General features: G+C 50.4%; 1 protein-coding gene across 1 annotated transcript in view; it reads left to right on the forward strand.

Annotated features, from left to right (window-relative positions):
* The window catches only part of LOC114692232 (germ cell-specific gene 1-like protein), an 80,067-nt gene that overhangs the window by 18,127 nt on the left and 40,771 nt on the right, over nt 1–21,169 (forward strand). The window contains exon 2 of the mRNA XM_028867910.2: nt 19,984–20,095. Within this exon, the coding sequence (XP_028723743.2) occupies nt 19,995–20,095 (101 nt within the window). The 5' untranslated portion in view covers nt 19,984–19,994. The remainder of the gene's footprint in view (nt 1–19,983; nt 20,096–21,169) is intronic.

Here is a 21,169-nt window from a genome sequence, read left to right on the forward strand (position 1 = left end):
TGGCTTACCACAGACTACCAAGTCCTTGGTGAGGGGCAGTTAGGAGGGTCTTCGTGGAGCCACAGAAACTTCCTGGGCTTCTGGCTCTGTTCCACTGCCACGCTATAAAGAGTTTGGACTTTCTGATCATCATATTAAAACCACAAGGTTCCTGTGAGCTGCCTAGGGCTTTCTTGGGTCAGCCTGTGCCTCTGAGATATGGGTGGTGGCCCAATCAGCAAGTGCTGAAGCTGTACAAAGAAATCTGAATTATATTAAATGTAACTGGGTTAAATTCAGCAGCGAAGAGGAAGAGCTCTTGGGTTATGGAATAAAAACAAGCCAGATTCAACAGTACAAGAGGTATGCTCTAAGAGAGGTAGACATGTAGATGAGAGAAGAATGGGTAAGGCACACCTGGAAAACAGGGACCAAAGTGATCTGGATAGACAGTTTCCTTATCTGACTAAATGGAATTTAAGACCCCCCCAAAAATCATAAGGGTCAAGGAAGGAAATGGCAGATATAAAAAGAATAACAAACCGAGGAAGCATTTATTCATTATAGTTACGCAACTCCCTGGCAACACAGGCTTCAAAGTGCCAAGCCATTGCTTATCATGATACCCTAGCTCCATAAAATAACGATGACAGTTAGATACAACTCAAAACAATAACCGGCCGAACCTCATGAAGAAATAGATAATCCCACAGTTGTAGTCAGAGGTCTTTAACAGGCTCAGAAACAGAGAAACAGATGACTCAAAGAAAGCAATTGGTAAGCTAGAATTACTAAGTATGTAGAGAATTATATTACCCCCGCCCCAGACAAACCCCTGGAGAACAATATATCATTGTCAGAAACTCAAAGAACAATAACAGATGTGTTGAGATCTGAACCCAGCTTACTCAGTTTTCCAAAGCTGTGTACCATTCTTCCTTGTATGTGTGAGCACATGGGTATGTGCATGTGTGTATACATGAGTATGTGTTTTTATGTGTGTTCGTGTACATTCTTTTAGACACTTGGACTACTAGTTTGGGATATCCCTACCCACAGTGAACTAGGCCCTCCACGTCAATCACTAGTTAAGCAAATGTCCTACAGGTTTCCCTACAGCCCTGTCTTATGGAGGCATTTTCTCAATTGGGGCTCTCTCCTCTCAGATGGCTCTAGCTTATGTCAAGTTGACATAAAAGTAGCCAGAACACCACCCCTCCCTCTGGTTTGAGTCACCTTGGAGGCAGTCAAGTTCCCTGGGATGTTGGTTTCCCTGGGCTCAAGAATATCATTAGCATGGCCTAGTCTACCCTAGCTTTTCCGAAACTCATGGAACACAACCTCCAATGCCTTAGCCATGCCATGCAGAGAAGCCTGAGCCAGAGGCAAGCAGCAAGTGGTGGAGTTCAGGGAAGAACCTCTCTAGGAGTGAGGACAGTAGGTGCAAAGGTCCTGAGGCAGACATATGCCTCGGGCAGTCTAGAGGTAACAAGGAGGATAGAGGGGCGAGAGCTAAGGTCAAGGGTGACTATATACATCTCCATTGTCATAGCTTAGTCAGACTCTCATGGTGGACTTTTAGGGGTCTCCATCTCCTGCTATAATAGATGTCCTTGACCACATATCTGTCTGTGGTGAAGTGTATCTCAGGGCATGTGCCGAGAGCTGGGCCTGCTAACTCTAAGGAAGCAATGTCACCTTTATAGCCATCGCCAAAGTCCCCTCTACAGGGGGAATGTGCCCTGTGTTGGCTGTGTAAGGGTCCTTCCTGTCCCTTCGCTCCATCTCCACCTGGTCATCCCCCCTGAGAAACTGTTTGTCTCCTTGGGCCTTCCTTCCTTCACCCCACCTCATTCCTTCACATAGATGCCTGCTCTACTGTTGCAGATGGCCAGGGAGTCCAAGAGCCCTGAGAAGGACATGTCCCTTGATGGAAACTCTCCACTCAGGGACCACTCTCCTCATCCATAGCCTATGCAGCCTGCTTTTTCAGAAGCTGCAAACTCCCCAGTAGCTATCTTGAGACAAGAAGTGAGCACAGGCTAGCCCACTGTTTGTCACTGGGAAGGTAGCAGTTGGTAGAATATGACACAGGACAGAAGATGTCTTGCCTGGAAAAAAAGGGCTCTGTCTCCTAGGCCCCCAACTCTGGACAGAGCCAAGTCACAAACTGCCTATGTGACACTGCAAAACGTTGATAGTCCTGGGGGTGGGGGTCTGAACATGGGACATGGTTAGTGCTTGAGATTGGTTGACTGGAAAAGTGAATGACTGGGCTGTGATGGAGTGGGAAAACATCTGGACTCCAGGTTGAACAGGCCTCTGCTCAGATACACCATTCCTTTTAATGTGTTGCCCTGAGTGGGGTGTTTTCCCCTCTAAGCTTTACTCTTACCTGTCCAGCAGCCTGTGACCATCTTGGTTTGCCTGGGCCAAGGCCAGAACAGTGCAGGAGGGTTGGAGTATTTTGCAAACTGTAATGTGCTTGAGAATTGAGGCTATTATCTTAGGCTCTCTGGGGATGTGCAGCAAGACAGTAAGGAGCCTGTCCCCTGGTTTTCCTCATGTGCAGGCAGTTTCCTGAGCAGAAGCTCAGACCAGGACATGATATTCAGCTGATGCCAGGGACAGAGGGATGGGAGGGTTGGGAGGGAGGCTGGGCTGCAGTGGGCAGGGCTGATGATGTATCAGTCCTCAACATGTTGTGGGCTTGTCTGTGTGTATGTAGCATTCTCCCGGGCAAAATGGGAGAATGGGAGAGGCTACAGTGCTGAGCTGCAAATGGGAACAATCTTTGGCTTGTTTATCTTGTGGACAGATGAGCTGGATGGCTTGTGGGGGGGGGGACTGACATGGGGCGGGAGCTAGAGAGAGGAAAGAAATCAGAGAGAGAATCAAAGGGACATTCAGAGAGGAAGAACAGGGACAGGCAAGAGAGGAGCAGCACTGGCCAGGGTGGCAGACAGAGAGACACAGAGAGAGAGAGAGAGCTGGGGCGGGGGGAGCCTGTGCAGGGTCTCACGCAGGTCCCAGAGCCCCTGTGCCTGCTAGGAGGCATTTCCAGCAGCCTGCATTCTCTTATTTTGTTTTTGTTTTGGAGACATAGTCTTGCTGCCCAGCCCAGGCTGATCTCAAACTCAAGAGTCTCCTGCCTCTGCCTCCCAGGTGCTGGGATGGCAGGGGTGAGTTCAAGTGTTCAGGCTCAGCCCTCCATGGTCTGCAAAGTCAAACCAACCCCTTCCTCTGGTGCCCAGCCAAAAGAAGCTGAAGGAACTTCCCAGTGAGGAAGTTTGCCCTCTGGGGGCTCCGCCTCAGCTTGCCCAGCCGTGTCACCTGCAGGTCATACTTCCAGAGCATGCCTCCAGATTCCTAGAGGGCTGCCACAGCCCCAGCTTCTGGAGTGCCCCTCATCCCCTCTTCCCCAAACATTCCCCTCCCCCACAACGCGACTGCCACCATTGCCACAGGCCAAACTCGCTTTTATTGACTTAGCATCTTTGTGTAAGTCACTCAATTTCTATGTAACTGAGATTTACTCAGAAAGGAAGCCCCAGGTCACTATGGGAAATCAACAGGCAGTGCCACTGGCAGGAGAGGGAAGACAGCGACATCAACCGTGGTCACTGGGAACCGGTGTTGCAGGTGACATGGGGAGACTGCCCTGTGGACGATTATGTTCCCTTCCTGCCCTCCTCCAGGACACTCAGCAATGTCTGTAGACACTGACTGTCATACCTGCAGTGTGTGTATGTGTGTGTCGTATGCATGTGCTTTTGCATGTGTGTATTCACATGTTGACACCCCTGTATCTAACAGAGAGCGCCTACGGGTATCACAGAACAGCCTGCAGTATGTAGGACAGCCCCACAGCCAATGGTTATCCATCATTAAATGTGTGTAGTGCCGAGGTTTCCATAGCTCCATCCATAATCAGCTGGCTCCAAGCAGATGTGCACATGCTTGGGACAGTACTGACCAGCTTAGGGCCTCAGCCTCCAGGCTCTGCAGAAACATCCACCCTGGAGAAGTTTTCCTGGCCTCCAGAACCCAGAACTCCTGGGTCCCTGTTCCTAATGCCCAGGCCCTTGATGGTTCTTCCTAAAAACATTTCTTTTAGATTCATTTATTTTATTTTATGTGTATGGGTGTTTTGCCTCAATGTATGCATGTGTACCATGTGTATGCCTGAATCCCAGAAAGGGCAGAAGAGGTGTCTGATCCCCTCGGGCTGGAGTTATGATGGTTGTGAGCTACCACATGGGTGCTGGGACCCTGGTCTTCTGTAAGAGCCGCCAGTGCCCTTAACCACTGAGCCATATCTCCAGCCCTCCTCTTGGTGGTTCTTACCTCCCACAGCCTGATGTTCCTCACTAGAACAGAGGCTCCCAGTGAGCAGGACTCTGTCTAGTTCATCTTTCTCCAGTCCTCAGTGCTCTGGGCACAGTGCTGATGCCAGGGCAGGTTCTTATGAGTTAAGTGTGGAATGAGGGAGTGAATGAAGCTGGCCTCAGGGGCATGGCGTCTGCTCTGGGACTCAGCATGCCTGCTGGGTGCATGCCTCCTTCAAGCCCCTTTGGCATTTGGCTTTCCAAACTGACATGTGTGCAGGACCACCTGGCCAGGGGACCCTCTCAGCAGAGGAAGATGCAGCCTTGCAGACAAGACCTCACTTCCCAAGCATTACCACTGCCCTGCTCTCTCCTGGCAAGGAGGTAACTGTTAACAGTGCCCTTCTTCCCTCTCACAGAACTCCCGACTCCTGCAGTAATTCCTTTGATCCTCCAGCCCCCAGATCTTCTAGACCTGTAGGGCAGGTAGAGAGCCCAGGGCACTGAGACCTGGCAGGACCATCCTCTGAGCCCTGACCTTTGGACTGGGAGCCTCTTAGAACCATGCATAATATCTGAGAGCCCCGGGAGGTGCTTCTGAGAAAGCCATCACAGCCCCGAGGTCACAGGTCTCACGACAAGGGCCAGAGGCCATCCCCCTGAAGGCAGCTAGAGGCCATGGCTGTGGCCAGTGAGTTCCTGGGACAGACATCCAAGAACAGACCAGAGGGAACAGGTGCTGACTGGGGAATGTGTGTCTGGGGGGCTGACTGGGGGAGGGATGTCATGGAGGTACCTGAAGGGAGGCCAGGCCTTTCAGAGAGCCTGGTGGGTCTACCTCACTTCACATTCTCGTCCCTCCCTGCTCTTCTCTGTCACCCCCTCCCCACACCTCCTCCTTGCCTGCCTCCCTGTCCTCTTCTTCCCCTCCTCCGTCTCCTTTGCTTTTCCTCCTCCTCCTCCCCATGCCTCCCTCCCTTCTTCTCCTCCCTCCTCCCCTTCTTCGACTTAGCCCTTGTCCTCCGTCCTCTCCCTCCTCCCATCCATCCTTCTCCTCCCAGTGTTAGTTTCTGCTCTCTTCCCCCTCCCCCGTAGTTTCTGTCTCCTCCCTCCCCACCCCCTCCGCCTCCCCTTTACCTGGTCCTGGTAGTGGAGGGGAAGCTGCTTGATTATGTATTCCTCCTGTCCTGTTTCCTCGATGCAGGCTTCTGAAATCCCCAAAGCCACAATTTGCCTCTTGCTTGCTGCCTCTCCTGCAGCTGAGCCCCGAGGCCATGAATGTTTCATCGCTAGCTGCCCAGTGAGGAGGGCATGGGCTACCAGGGAATACTGTGGGGGGGGGGCATATTTGTTAATATTAACAATCACCCCCTACACATTTGCCCTTGGTCACCCAAGGCCCACAGGACCCCTGTGGACCTCACCTGTATGGCCTGAGCTTCTCCATAGCCTCAGGCTGAACAGGGTAGACGAGTGCACGGATGGCTGGGAGCCCAGGAAACCCACTGTGTGACATTGGGAGGCCCCTGTTAAATGCCACCTCTGATTTGGGCCACTTCACTTTAAAAGGCAGGATCCACACAAGAACAGAGCTAATGACTCAAGTGGTCTGAGATTAGACCTTTGTAGAAGGGCAGAGAAAGTCTATGGTCTCTGCAGAGCGGGCTGGGTGGAGGGCGCCCCGTTAATTACCACACTCTGGAGAGGATGCCAGCCAGCTCGCGCCCTCGTCCTCAGAGGGCAGAGCGAGAAATTAGCTCAAATTGGAGCTGGAAAGATTTAGGTTATATGTAAGAAGGAACTTTCTCAACTCTGAAATATGCTACCAGGAGAGGCTGCGGGTTCTCCACAGAGAGGCTAAAAATAGCTCCTTCTGTAAAAATAGGTCTGGGCGGCTTTAAACATTGTCAGCGCAGGCATGGGGATGGTCTGCAGTGCCGTCTACCAGGTCCTGTTGTCCCCCAACCCCAAGAAGGGCATCAGCCCCAGACATTGATCCCTGCTGGGATGGTGTCTGGGTTTCTCAGGTTCGTGTGGAGAAGCAGCCTTTTCCACAGCCCCTCTGAACCCACGCATGGGTCTCGGTGCTCTAACAGGGAGGACACTGGTGCTGTCTGTCTGCACTGGTCCCAGCCACCACCCCACCCTCAGTTCCTTCTGGTTGCTCTGGCCCTCCCTGTTGCTGCACCCCAGCTCTGAGAGCTTGAGGGGGTGCATCTGTCTTGGAGCCAGACAGCTCTTTGCATTGCCTACTTCTCAGCTCCCCAAGGGCCCGACTCCCTGAGAGGACAGAAGCCCTTCTCCCTGACTTCCATCCTGCTGTTTCTCTCTAGTCCCTTCCCTAGTACACAGCCAGAGGGCTTTTCGGAAGCAGGTCTGGACTTGGGGTGTAGCTCAATGGTAGAGTGTGAGGCCATGCATGAAGCTCTGGGTCCTACCACTGACCAAACAAACGACCCCCAAGTGTGTCTTGCGGTAGGAATGTGATACCCCCTTCTTTGCCCATACCATCTCAGGATCAAGTCCAAACTCTCTAGATGACTTCAGACTTTCCTTAAAGGGTTCTTGCTGGTCCTCCAGGGCCTCTCAGCTCTGCCATGCCCTACCCGAGCCCCATCTCAGCTCCAGTTGACAGGAAGCTATGGTCTAGCCCTTCTAGGGCCTGCCACACTTCTTTTCCCTGCCTCTTTCAGACCCTCAGCCTGGAGGGTACCTACTCCAGGGCCTTCACACCCTACACCCCCGGACCTCCTGTTTTCATTGCCTTGACACACACAGAACTTTGCATCCTATTGGGAGGCAAGTCCATACATCTATCCCTAGACACATGCCTCCTGCCCAGAGAGAAGGCCTGGTGCTTCAGCCCTGAGGACTTTGAGCTGACAGAGTGGAGGAATGTCAAGATGCACACTGCTCAGTGTGGTGGGTCATGCCTGTAAGCCTAGTACCTGGGAAGCTGAGGCCATCCTAGGCTACCAAGTGAAACTCAGTCTTGAAAAAACAGGGGAGTGGGCGGAAGAGGCAGCTGCCATGTGGATTTGCCTTATGAGAGATCATTCATTTTTGCCAGGTGTAGCAACCTGAGATCCCTGTGGTGATATTTTGTTTGTGTTCTAACAAATACAGCTTGCCTGAAGACCAGAGTGTGGAGTTAAGCCACTAGTTAGCCACTGAGGTCAGGCAGTGGTGGCTCACACCTTTAATCACAGCACTCAGGAGGCAGAGGCAGATGGGTCTCTGTGAGTTCAAGGCCACCCTGGGCTACGCAAGATTCATCCACTCTAAAAGAGAAACAGAGTCAGGCAGTGGTGGTGCACACCTTTGATTCCAGCCCTTGGGATCTTACGCCTTTAATCCCAGCACTAGGGAGGTGGAGACAGGAAGTGATATAGCTGGGTAGAGAGAGGAATATAAGGCAGGAGGAGACAGGAGCTCACTGTCTTTCAGGCTGGGGATTCAGTAGAGGTAAGAGCTCTCGTGGCTGGCTGCTCTGCTGCTCTGATCTTTCAGCTTTCACCCTGATATCTGACTCTGGGTTTTTATTATTAAGACCAACTAGGATTCGTGCTACAGTTCTCAGCTTTAGAGACAGAGTGGGGAGGATCAGGAGTTGGGACCAGCCTTGGCTTCTGGAGAGGCATTGGGGAGAGGAGAATAGGCAAGTGAGGGGGCAGGAAGTAAGGGGGGGCAGTGAGCAGTTTCCCTGCAGTGGCCTGTCCCTTCTACCTGCTCCATTCCAGCTGACCAGGACAGATTAGGCTGAGCTTAGCCCTGACAGCAGAGAACCACACACCAGTGACAGCCTTCACTCCAGGCTAACCCTGAGCTCTGTCCCAGCTGAAGGAGTCATTTAGAACAGAAAACAAAAATCAGTTTGGTCATGTTACAGAGACGGAGGAACCCAGGCTGGAAGTGAACCCAGGTGTACACTGGGGAGCTACTGTCCCCTGAAAGTCACAGCTTCTTGGCAGGGCAGAGGTGAGACGCAGGCTAGTCACAGAGATGGTAAAATCCTACTGGTGTCCCTTCCACAGTGCAGGCTTATGCTGGCCACCAGAACCCTACAGAACCTCTGTATGTGTTTGGAGATGGTCCTCAGGATTCCTTCCATCCAGGGAAACATGCACTTCCCCTAAGCACCTAAGTCTTCCCATCCCCCTCCTTCAGCCGCATTATTGACTCCATAAGCATGTGATTTGAGCATTTTAATTTCATCTGTGGCCTCTCAGTTCACTCATCTCAAGATGACCTGTCTGGCAATGCACTCGAGGCAGCCTATGAATAAAGTTAATTTCCCATCACAAAAAAAAATGAAAGAAAAAGCAAAGTCTAGCAGCCAGCAGGCGCTCAGTACAGGTTCAGTGAGACTGCATGTCATTCCAGGCTTCCCAGCAGGGCTTGCCATTACCCCATTCCTGCCCTGTTGTATCAGCTTCCAGCTCGTGGTGTGTCCCCAACTGCTCTTCCTGGTTCTCAAGTCCCTGATGTGACTCCAGGACCGCTAGCAGCTCTAGATCAACTTCCAATGCATGCAAGAATATTTATTTAGATATGAATGCTCCCCAAGTGTTCTCTGTAATAACCGAGACTTTAATAACATCTTTAATAACAAACCTTATTATAAGCTAATTAGTCAGCCACCTCCACGATCGTGCCATTAAATGGAGCATGGCAATCATACAAAGCATTCAGTACTGCAGAAGAGAGCCAGGCTAGGAGTAGCTACGGCCTGGAAACTGGGTCGCTGCTGCTGCTCCAAGACCTCATCTGATGCAGGTGTTGTCTCCAGATCGAAGAGTGTGTCTTCAAAGTAGGTAACCTGGGTCCTGATCTGCCAGACCTCAGGGAGACTAGGAAGCAGTCCTTGCCCCCCAGCAGTGTGGCAAACCATGATTTGGAAAATGCCATGTGGCAAGCCCTGAATGGCCAGGTTAACCGTTCTCTCCACAGGCATCCCCCAGTCTTGCTTCCTGGGCTGGCTTTTGCTCATGAGCACAGGACCCAAAGGCTGCGAAACAGCAGACACTTCAGCTTGTCTGCACTTTTCTACTCTCTGGAATGACAATTTCATGTCTCTTTAACCCTCAAGCCTCTGGTGCCCCTGTGTGCCTGCCTAGGCTCACTCACACTTAGTGACCTTAACTTGTCCTTGCTCAGCGGCGGTGAGGAGAGTCACGGATCTGCTTGTCATGGAGCTCAGTCTGAGCTCTGTGAGTACCTGCAGGAGAATTTCACAAGGTCTGGCCTGTGTTTCCTCATAGAAGGAAGGGGGTCATGACATCCCCACCCAAGATCCCAGCTACCTTTCTGCCACCCATTTATATAAACCTGGGCTGGCTACACAGGACCTGAGGAGGTGCAAGATTTTTTTTTTTTTTTTTTTTTTTTTTTTTTTGGTTTTTCGAGACAGGGTTTCTCTGTGTAGCTTTGTGCCTTTCCTGGAACTCACTTGGTAGCCCAGGCTGGCCTCGAACTCACAGAGATCCACCTGGCTCTGCCTCCCGAGTGCTGGGATTAAAGGCGTGCGCCACCACTGCCCGGCTCAATTCAAATCTTACTCAAATTCTCTTTCTCTTGCACCCTCGGTGGAGCATCTGGGTTGCCAGCCAGCCACTGGGTTCTAGAACCTTCTCTTACCTGCTTACCTTTTCTTTTGCTTCTAGGGTTGGGCTAATGCTAGCCTTCACCAGGTGCACACACCACACACCCCACCCCACCCCCTGCTATTACCTGATCTGTCCAGGTAGACAGTAGACCAGAAGTTCCATCTCCTACCTGACCCCTTCCCATCGTCACCCCCAGCCTGCCACTCCGAGACACTAGGCTCAGAGCCTCCTCTATCATTTCTGCTCCAATTTTTCTCAATCCATGCTAGCTGAGCACCCCCCCCCCCACTATACTCCAGAGGGAGCCTGTCAAGGTCACCTATGATCTCCGGTTGGCTAGCCCAAGGGTCACTTTCCTATTTCATCATCTTTCAGCTGATATCTACTCTCTCCCTTGGGTGCCTTTCCCCTGATTCCGGGCTGCCCCAGTTTTCTTCCCATCTCTGTCCCCAGTTTTGCTTCCTCGGCTGGTCCCGCCCCCTCTGCTGAGCCCCACGCCTCTCCTCTGCTCTCCCATTCTCTCTACCATCTCTCCCAAGCTGCCCCCTCATTTCTTCTTCTGTGCTGATGCTGTGCACGTCTGTTTCCAGCTCGACAGCTCCCAACTGCAGACTTGTACATTAACTGCTTGCTCAATATCCACAAAGATGGGAAATAAGCATTTCAAGAGAATATGGCCCCAAAGGATTTCACCCACCCAGACCTCTTCCCTTCTTCCCTTGGGCTTTTCTGTCTCAACACATGCATCATCATCTGTCCAACACTCAAACCAAAGGCCAGCCTGGACTTTAAGACAGCCTTGCCACCCACATCCAGCCACCAGCAAATATTATGGACATAAAACTTGATCTTTTTCTGTTGCTGAAACAAAATGCTTGAGACAGAACAGAAGTTTATTGAGTACATGGTTCTGGAGCTGGGAAGCCTGAGAGCATGACACCAGCATCCACTCTGCATCAGCGTGTCAGGTCTGGTGGTGCCCCGGCACCTGGTGGAACCATTGAGTGTTGACGCAGAGCAAGTGAGGCAGTTTGAGTCTCCTTCTTCTGCTATAGACCAACATATCATCTAACCCTAATCACCCCAAAGTCACACCTCCAAATACCATTAGATCCAAATTTATAGGCTATGTTTCCAACATATGACAAGTTTTGGTGGGACACACATAAACTGTGACTCTAGGTTTCAACCCTTGCCCAGAACTGCCTCCAGGTTGGGACCAAGTAGCCCAACTCAGCCTCTTACCCAGCCTCCTCTCTTTTCCCTTCCCCTTAACCGTCCCACTTTACCCCATGACCAGTAACTAACTGCAGTTTTATTTAAAAGGTAAATTGGCTAGACTTGAGGCTCAATGGTGGACTGATCCCCTAGCATGCACAGCCATGGGTCTGGTTTTCAAAGCAGAATCTTGAAAAGGCAGAGAGTTCCACTGTGTCTTTGAGAGATGCACAATTTTCATGCATTGAGCTTTCTTAAAGTGAGGCCCTTCCCGTTTAGAGATAAGTGGAATTCAATTTAGGGATCAATGTTGTTCTAGGCCAGTGGCTCTCAGTCTCCTTAATACTGCGACCCTTCAATAATAGTTCCTCATGTTGTGGTGACCCCAACCATAAAATTATTTTCATTTCTACTTCATAATTGTAATTTTGCTACTGTTATGAATCATAATGTAAATATCCATGTTTTCTGGTGGTCTTAGGCAATCCCTGTGAAAGGATCTTTTAACCCCCACGTTGAGAACCATTGTTCTAAGCCAAGACTTGGGGGAATGAATCACTCTACTGGTAGCTGGGTCTAGCTTTGGCGCATTGCTGGCAGATCCTGTATTAGATGTTATGTGGCCTTGCCTCCTCTGCCCTAACAGAGGCCAGGTTCGCCAGCTCCTGAAGCTGCCTTGCAGTCATGGTGAACTATCTGACACCAAAACCTCAGGGGGCAGGGTCTGTTTCAGCTCACAGTCTCGGAGGGTTCAGAATGTAATCAGTTGGCCCATGTTCTTGGGCAGAGCATCATGGTGATGAGAGCTTCTCTGGTGAAGGAGGCGCAGGAAGAAGTCATAGCCACCAGCTGGGGACCAGGCCCAGAACATGTGAGCCTTCTGTGGGGCATTTCACAACCATTCTGTAACTGTTCTTACTAATGTTTTCCTTCCGTCAAAATGTTCATGGAAGCTTCCCACTGTTAACACCGTTAATGCATATTTTACTTATTATTCATGTGTGTGCAGGGGGTGGGGTAGCCCGTGAGGGGGGGAGCTGGTCAGAGGACAACTCTCAGGAGTCAATTCTCTCCTTCCACTGTGGTCGTCAGGCCTGTACAGAAAGGGCTTTTACCTGCTGGACCCATTTCACAAAGGAGGAAACCACACTCCTGATTGTCCCAGTGACACTTAGAGCCTTCTAGCAAAGGCAAGATACAGCCTTGGGGAAGGGACTGGACCATGTCGTTGTTTGTTTTTGCTCTTTTACTCTTTAGGGGAGCCCAGTACCCAGCTCCCAAATAAACCACATGTGGAGGCTTATTCTTAATTATAAGCCTGGTCTTAGCTTGGCTTATGTCATGCCAGCTTTCCTTAACTTAAATTATCCCGTCTACCTTTTGCCTCTGGGCTTTTTCCGTTCTCTTCTGTAAATCTTACTCTTACTCCGTGGCTTGCTGTGTGGCTGTGTGGCTGGCCCCTGGGTCCTCCTCCTTCTCTCTCTCTCTTTTCTAGATCTCCTTCTTTTTCTCTCCTCCCGATTTCTCCTTCTATGTATCCTGCCTGCCAGCTCTGCCTATTTCTATTGGCCGTTCAGTTCTTTATTAGACCATCAGGTGTTTTAGACAGGCACAGTAACACAGCTTCACAGAGTTAAACAAATACAACCAAAACAAAAGTAACACACTTTAAAATAATATTCTACTACAGGACCAGGCTGGGGTAGGCAGGAGGTGGGGAGGCTCACCCAGAGGGCGGGGCTTCTGAGAGGACAGCAATATCAGAGCAAATGAGCACTGGGCAGAAGCACAGGGGAAAGCCTTGTCCTTCCAGGTCATGGTTTCTATAGTAAAGTGGAATGATTTAAAAAGTGTGGTATGGTTTACGCCGGGCAGTGGTGGTTCATGCCTTTAATCCCAGCACTCAGGAGGCAGAGACAGGTGGATCTCTGTGAGTTCAAGGCCAGCCTGGTCTACAGAGCAAGATTCAGGACAGGCACCAAAACTACACAGAGAAACCCTGTCTCAAAAAACAAAATAACAACAACAAAAAAGTGTGGTATGGCCAGACATGGTGGCACATGCCTTTATTCCACGGGTGGAGCTCCAGGAGTCTAATTAGCAAGAAAGAGGAGGGTTTATATGAGCGAGAATTGTTTAAACCAAGGTTGGATAAAGCACAGGGACAAATAACCAAACAAATGGAAACACATGAACTATGAACCAATGGCTGAGGGGCCCCCAACTGGATCAGGCCTCTGAATGGGTGAGACAGTTGATTGGCTTGATCTGTTTGGGAGGCATCCAGGCACTGGGACCGGGTCCTGTGCTCATTGCATGAGTTGGCTGTTTGAAATCTGGAGCTTATGCAGGGTCTCTAGGCTCGGCCTGGGAGGAGGGACTGGACCTGCCTGGACTGAGTCTACCAGGTTTGATCTCAGTCCTCGGGGGAGGCTTTGCCCTGGAGGAGATGGGAATGGAGGGTGGGCTGGGGGGAAGGGAGGGGGGCGGGAGGGGGGAAAACAAGGGAATCCGTGGCTGATATGTAGAACTGAATTGTATTGTAAAATAAAATAAAATTTAAAAAAAAAGTGTGGTATGGCCAGACATGGTGGTCTTTGTTCCCAGCACTCAGAAGGCAGGGGCAGGCAGATCTCTGTGAGTTCAAGGCTAGCCTGGTTTACAGAGTGAATTCCAGGACAGCCAGGGCTGCTACATAGAGAAACTCTGTCTCAAAAGACAAACAAAACAAGACCAAAAAAAAAAAAAAAAAAAAAAAAAAAGGTGTAGTGTGGTGTTGACACAGTGTGAGTAGGGGATATCTTGATTGGTAGTTCAGAACACAGGTGGGATGGGAAATAGAGCTGTGTATATTAGGAGACTTGGAATACTGTGTGAGTGAGCATCCCTCATATGAAATGCTGGGGATCAGAAAAATTCAGAATATATTTTTCAGGTTTGAGTTATTTGCATATGCAAATGAGGTGTCTTGGGAGGGACCAAGGTTAAACGGGAAGTTCATTCTTGCTTTATCTACACCTCAGACACAGCCAGGAGGTAATTTTTATATGATGTTCACACCTGTGTTTTGACTGTGACTTGTCACAAGAAGTCAGGGGTAAGCCTGCTGCTTGTCAGCACTGAAGAAGTTTGTGATTTTAGAGCATTTTGGATTTTTGGTATTCTCAACCTGCATAAAAGAATCATTTAAAACCAGTGGACAAAGAAGGAGCCATCTGTCAGGGTTCAAAGCAATAAGCCAGTCACTGAGAAAATGAAGTCAGATCCTTACCTCACACCTTGTAATAGCTAAACTCTAGAGTCTGGATGGACTGACAAACTTCTGTAAGCATGCTGGGAAAATACAAGAGAGTGTGCTAGGTAGTCACAAGAAGCAAAGCCAGAAAAGGCTGATCAACGACCCAGTGAGCTGCAGAAATGTAAGGCAAAAGCAGCTTTATCCATAATTGCCAAAACCTTGGAGCAACCAAGACGCCTGCCTGTAGACTAAGGAACAAATGAACTGTGGTCTGCCCAGACCTTGGACATTTCTTCAGAAATGAAAACAAATGAGCATTCCAGCCATGAGAGGACTTGAAGGGACCAGAAATGCTTAGTGCTTGGTGACTCACTATCCGACTCCAACATTACCACAGGACTGTGGAGACAGGAAACAGATGAAAGGCTGCAGCCAGCTTAGCAGGTGTGGAGAGGATGGTGAGCAGGTGGAACCAGGAGAGCTTGAGACTTGAAACTCTTTTGGATGGCGCTGAATGGTGGACACATATCGCTACAGAGATGCCAGCCGTGGGTGTGCTGTACCAACAGCAGTCATGGGACTCACCGAGAGTTTTGGTGAAGAGCAGTGCTTAGACTTTGGCTCCTCCACAGGAGGAAAGAAATTGACTACTGAACTGAGGGTGGGGAGAGGCTATGAGCACTCTGCCTGCCAATCAAACTTCTCAGGAAAACAAAACCTGTTACTGAAAAAGAAAGATGCAGAGGAGACAAGCAGTCAGCTTTGCCGTCCATTCAACAGCCAGGATTAGTAGCCTGGGTACATAAAGAACCTCTAGCAGCATGCCATAGAGAGATTGTGTGTGTGTGGTATGTGGTGTGAATGTGTATGTGCATGGTGTATGTGTGTGTGTGTGGTGTGTGAGTATGTACAGTATGTGTATGTGTGTGTGTGCGCGCGTGCGTGCGTGTGCGTGTGTGTGTGTGTGTGTGTGTGTGTGTGTGTGTGGTATGTATGAGTATGTATAGTATATGTGCGAGAGTATGTGTGTGGTGTGTGTGTGATATGTGCATGGTGTAGTATGGCATGTGTGGTGTGTATGGTGTTTGTGTGTTGTATGTGGGGGGTATAGTGTGTGGTATATGTGTGGGGGTGTAGTGTATGTATGTGGTGTAATGAGTACAGTGTGTATATGTCAGATGTATGTGTTCACGTGGGGTGTTTACATGTATGAATGTCACATGGAGATCCAAGGTTGATGTCTGTGTCTTCCTCTGTTGGTCTCCACCTTTCTTTTTTGAGGCAGGGTCCCTCACTGAACAGCCAGGCCAGCTGGCCAGTGAGTTTCAGGGATCATCTCTCTCCACCCACGCCCCAGAGCTGGACTTGGCTAGCTTTATGTGGGACCTGGATGCAGGTCCTCACACTAACCTGCAGCACAAATTCAATCCACTGAGCATTCCCCAGCTCCCTAAGGAAATAGGTGTAGAAGATGCACATGGGCGAGGCTGGACAGATGTGTGAGTGGGGACAGCACCTGATGAGCCAGTACAAGGACTTGAGCTCTGAAATCCAGAACCCAGTGCTGCGCACGACTGTAACCAGTTCTGATGGGCGACAGACGCAGAAGAGCTGCTGGGACTTGCTGGCCACCAGCTCAGCTCCAAGTTCAATAACAGACCATGTCCCAAAAGGAGTAAGGTAGAGATCGGTAAACCAGGACACCCAACGTCCTCCTCAACCTCCAGAAGAACCTGCACACATGTGCCCACACATCACACATTGCACAGACCGTACACACATACATACCACATAGTACACACACCACACACACATACACCACACACACCACATACACATACCCACAAGACATACATACACATACCACACTACATACACACACACCATACACTACACACACACACACCATACACTACATACACAGACACCACACACATCACACATAGACTCACCTGCACTACACATTCTACACCCTACCACACATACAAACACCCTATCACACACACACCACATATACACACACACACACACACACACACATACAGACACCACAGACCTACACCACACACCACACACACACACACACACACACACACACACACACACACACACACACAAGACAGAGGAAGGATGCGGCCACACATACTCAAAGAGGAGGAAGCAGGATCAGTTCATAAACAGCAACGCCCAGCTCAGTGGCACTAAGGGACAATAGCACACAGTGTGGCCGTGGGAGGGTTAGCTCTTTAGTACCTCACAGCATCAAGCGTTGGTAAGGCCTGGGAGGAGCATTGCAGGGAGCTGCCTGCTCCTCGTCACCTGCCCTTGGCCGGAGACCTACAACAGCCTGGAACCCTCTGTCTCAGAGCCCTGGGGTCCCGTGTGGGAGGCTGGGGTGAGGGCTGTGGCTCAGCTCACAGGGCCACGGTGTAGTGTACTCCTCTCCTCTGCTCCACTCCTGGGACTTCACCTTGGGAGCTCAAGGCTGGCTGTGGGACGGGGTAAACGGTACAAATAGGACTTCCCGTTCCTTTCCACCTTCCTTCTATTTGGAGTTGCTAGGCGTTTACCTCCACACGGCCGCTCCTCCCATCTCCTCGTCTCCTTTACTTCATCTGCCCTCACCACAGTTTCTCATCACCACTTCTTTCTTGCCTTCTCTTTAGCGGCAGGGCCAGGCACGACAGAGGCAGTGGGGGGGGGGCACAGCTGCTGTCTAGGTAGCGTGGGAAGAGGCCTGGCTTTGAGACCGTCTGGAGCCCTGGGAAGATGGCTGTTAGTAAAGTGCCTGCTAGGCAAGGGTGAGCACCTGGGTGCAGATCATCAGCACTCACATAAAAAGCTGGGTGAGGTGGTGCACCCCCAATCCCACTGCTAGGGAGGATCTGGGTCAGGTTCACTGGCCGGCTAGTCTTGGCAATTGGTGAGCTCCAGGCTCCATTAGGTGGAGAGCAATAGAAGATGCCTGGTGTTGGCCTCTCCCCCCACCCCCACGCACATCTAGACACATACATGCATACATAGTTGATCGTAAATGCTTGGATACAACAAGCGCCAAGAAAAGTTTTTAAAAGAATATTTGGAAGCTCAGTGTGTGGTGGTGATCTCAGAATTCAGGAACTCAGGAGCATATGGCTGTTAAATTCAAGGCTACGCTGATCTATAAGGTAAGGTTTAGGCCAACAACAACAACAAAAACCAGAACAACATAAAACAAACCACACAACACCAACAACAAAACTCAAGCGAATCTACATCTGAGCCTGTCCTGGTTAGTGTTTTGGGTTTTGTTTTTATCAACTTGACATAAGTTAGAGTCATCTAGGAAGAGGGAGCCTTGACTGAGAAAATGCCCCCATCTGATTGGCCTATAGGCAAGTCTGCAGGTTCTTTTCTTGATTGATGGTTGATATGGGTGGGTCCAGCTTACTGTAGGAGGTGCCACCCCTGGGGAGGTGGTCCTGGGTGCTATAAGAAAGTAGGCTGAACAAGCCATGAGGAACAAGCCAGTAAGCAACACTCATTTATGACCTCTGCATCAGCTCCTGCCTCCAGGTTCCTTCCCTGGACTCCAGCCTTGACTTCCCTCCATGATGGGTGTTTCCTGAGAGCTGTAACATGTTGGTCTCCTTTCTTCTTCTCATCAGGACTGTCTCCCTGTAATGAGCATAGTGAAAATGCCCTTTAGACCCTTTAGACATGTAAACACAGCTTAGTCAGGATCCCCATGACACCCATGGCTGCACCCGATAACCAGAACTTAGTGACTTCACTCATTCAAGATAACCAGACTCAGTCCTAGACCCCATGACACCCACTGGACAGCATATGAGAGACCAAGAGCAAGGCTCTGCTCTGCACATTTGGAGAGACCCCACCTTGATCTGCCCTGCTGCTCGAGAGTCTACCCCCAAGATCCTGACCCTCAAATCAGAGACTTCTGTTAGAGACTGGACCTCACCTTCAGCTAAGATATGTTGCATGGGCAAGTGGCCTTGGGGAGATAGGCTTAGGACCATAGTTAGGAACTCAAGTGTGAACCTAGCGTGATGGCCCTCAGCATAATAAAATGTAACTATACGACCTATGTACATCTACCTTCTTGCTCAAGACACTCCCATATCTTAGGGTTGGCCACACAGGAGGCCTTAGATGACAGTCTATAGCCCGATCCCCAAGAGACATGCTCTGTTTTGTAATGATCCCAGTGGCTGTAAAGATTAGTGCCCGGTGGGCATCCGATACCAAGGCTGCCCTATCTTGGGTCCCTTGAGATTCCCCACACATGCCACGATCCTCAGCTTGAGGATGACAGAAAGACTGGAGATTCAGAGAGGCCACGGGCTTAGCCCCAAACCACACAGAGAAAGTGTGTTAGTGCCCATCCCCATAGTCCTCCAGCTCACACTTCTTCAACTAGTGAGTTACCCCTACGTCACAACGCTGCACACGCTCAGAGCTCAACAGTCCACGGAACATTTCCTCCAGCTGCACTGGCTGTGTCGTGGGTTCCTCGTGTGTCCCTGTAACCACACCACTTGGCAGGAGCAGCCTAAGCATAAAGGTTTACTCTGGCTCGTGGTTCAAGTCCACCGTGGCGGGGGAGGCAGGCTGTGTGGCTCTTTCTTGGCAGCAGGTGTATGGCAGTGGCTGCTCAGGTCATGGTGGACCAAGAGGCAGAGAACAAGACAGGTCAAGAGGCGGGGATAATGGGTCCACCCTGTGACCTACCACCTTCGGTTGGGCCTCACTGCCTACGGTGTCCACAGTTTCCATAAAAGCACCCCCTGCTGCAGCAGGAACAAGTGTTCAAAACGTGAGACAGTGGGGACATTCCATGGGGGGCATTTAAGATTCAAACACACACACACACACACACACACACACATCATCATCATCCCATTCTTTTCAAAATACTGGTTGTGTTAAAAAGAAATCTGTGAAGTTGATTTTATAACCCTCTGCAACAGTGGTTCCCAACCTTCCTAATGCTGTGACCCTTTAATACAGTTCTTCATGTTGTGATGACCCCCTAACCATAAAATTATTTTCATTGCTACTTCATAACTGTGATTTTGCTATTGCTATGAATCCTAATGTAAATCTCTGTGTTTGCTGGTGGTCTTAGGAGCCCTGAGAAAGGGGTCAGAGACCCACAGGTTGAACACTGGAGGCCACTCCTTCCGTGGGGTCTTTCTAACACAGGTGTCAGCAAGCCTGAGTGCAGGCTGAAACCAGTCCATTGGCTGCTTTGTAATAAAAAAGTTTTATTGAGGAAACTCGTAAGTTAACATGTCACCCATAGCCAGTTGGATGAGTTAAATAGTTTTAACAGAGACCACCTGGCCCCCAGCCTCAAATGTTTACTTGTGGCCACTTTTAGGAACTGGTTTCTAACAAGTTTAAGCTCTGCTTAAACTTCCGCAGGGCTGCTCTAGATCCTCTAGACCACCCCACGGCCTCTCAGCCTCTGCTCCCAATAATTAATGTTCCTTCCATCGGGTCCATGCACTCTCAATACTAACAGGCCGGCTGGCAAGTGGCTGGGGGGGGGTGGTCCTTGACATGGGGATGAGGTCCTTCCCTGGATCCTGACACCTGCTCTGTTCCACAGGCCTCCTGGGAATGGTTGCGCACATGATGTACACACAGGTGTTCCAGGTCACCGTGAGCCTTGGCCCTGAAGACTGGAGACCTCATTCCTGGGACTATGGGTGGTCTTTCTGGTAAGTGACCTTTGACCTTCAGGTATCAGAATCTGAGTCATGCTGGGTACACAAAGGAGTGTGTCAGGATCCTTTGGCTTGTGAAGGGCAGAAACCCATGCTTACAAGAACGAGGGTGCTTATTCATTGATTTAACCCAGAAGCCAGGGTGTGGGTGGTGTATGGGACAGGGGTGAGGGGTGGGGGTGGAGGTGGGCACACACAACCATCTGGTACTCTAGATTGTGACAAAATCCTGTCCCATCAATCTGAACAAAGAGACCCTGGGGCTCAGCGGTGATAAGCAAATTCTCCCATGGCCCGTGTGTCCTTCACATGCAGAGATGAGGCCTCCTTCTCCAGCGTGGGCTGAGGTCCTGAACGTCCGTCCCTCTGATGGACACATGTCCTTTTCTTTCTCCTGAACGGTCATGCAACTGGGGAGTGGCTTGAGGGTAGTGTTTCAGCTCAAGCAGGCCAACCTCTGGAGCTAGGAAGGAGTCCCAAGGTGTCTAGGTGGACCGCATGCTGGGTGAGCCCTGTAATGTCTGCTTCAGGCACAGCTGGATCCAGATCCAGTGAGTTCCTCGGGGACCGAGTCTTTCTCTCTCCCTTCCTCAGTCTCTCATGGCTTCAGTCTCAGGCAGTTTTCCTCCACAGTGGTGATAAAGATGGTTGCCAAGCACCACTCCAGAACACCTTACACATGTACTGCAACCAAAAAGGGGCAGGGTGGGGGGGTGGGGTGGGGGTAGGAAGTGGGGGTGGGAATGGTTTCGTTGGCTTATGTGATCCTCCATGAGCCAATGATTTAAATCCTGGGGAAATGAGAAGGATCTGAAGGGTTGTACCCGAGTCACATGGTCCAGAGCATCCCTTCCACAGCGAGTGGAGAGAGTCAAAAGGACACAGGCCTTGCCCTGGTGGCTGGGGACACACGTTGGCTGGGTGATTCAGCTTATTTCCTGAGCGCTGTGGCTCTGGACACACAGTGACTAGTCTGTGGCCTTTCTCCACAGTGCTGGAGATGCAGCAGTGGTGGCTCAGGTCCCATGGGTCCTAACAGGGTTCTGGGTCAATATTTCAGAGAGACGG

This window comes from Peromyscus leucopus, chromosome 1 (genome assembly GCF_004664715.2).
Source record: "Peromyscus leucopus breed LL Stock chromosome 1, UCI_PerLeu_2.1, whole genome shotgun sequence".
NCBI classification, from domain to species: domain Eukaryota; kingdom Metazoa; phylum Chordata; class Mammalia; order Rodentia; family Cricetidae; genus Peromyscus; species Peromyscus leucopus.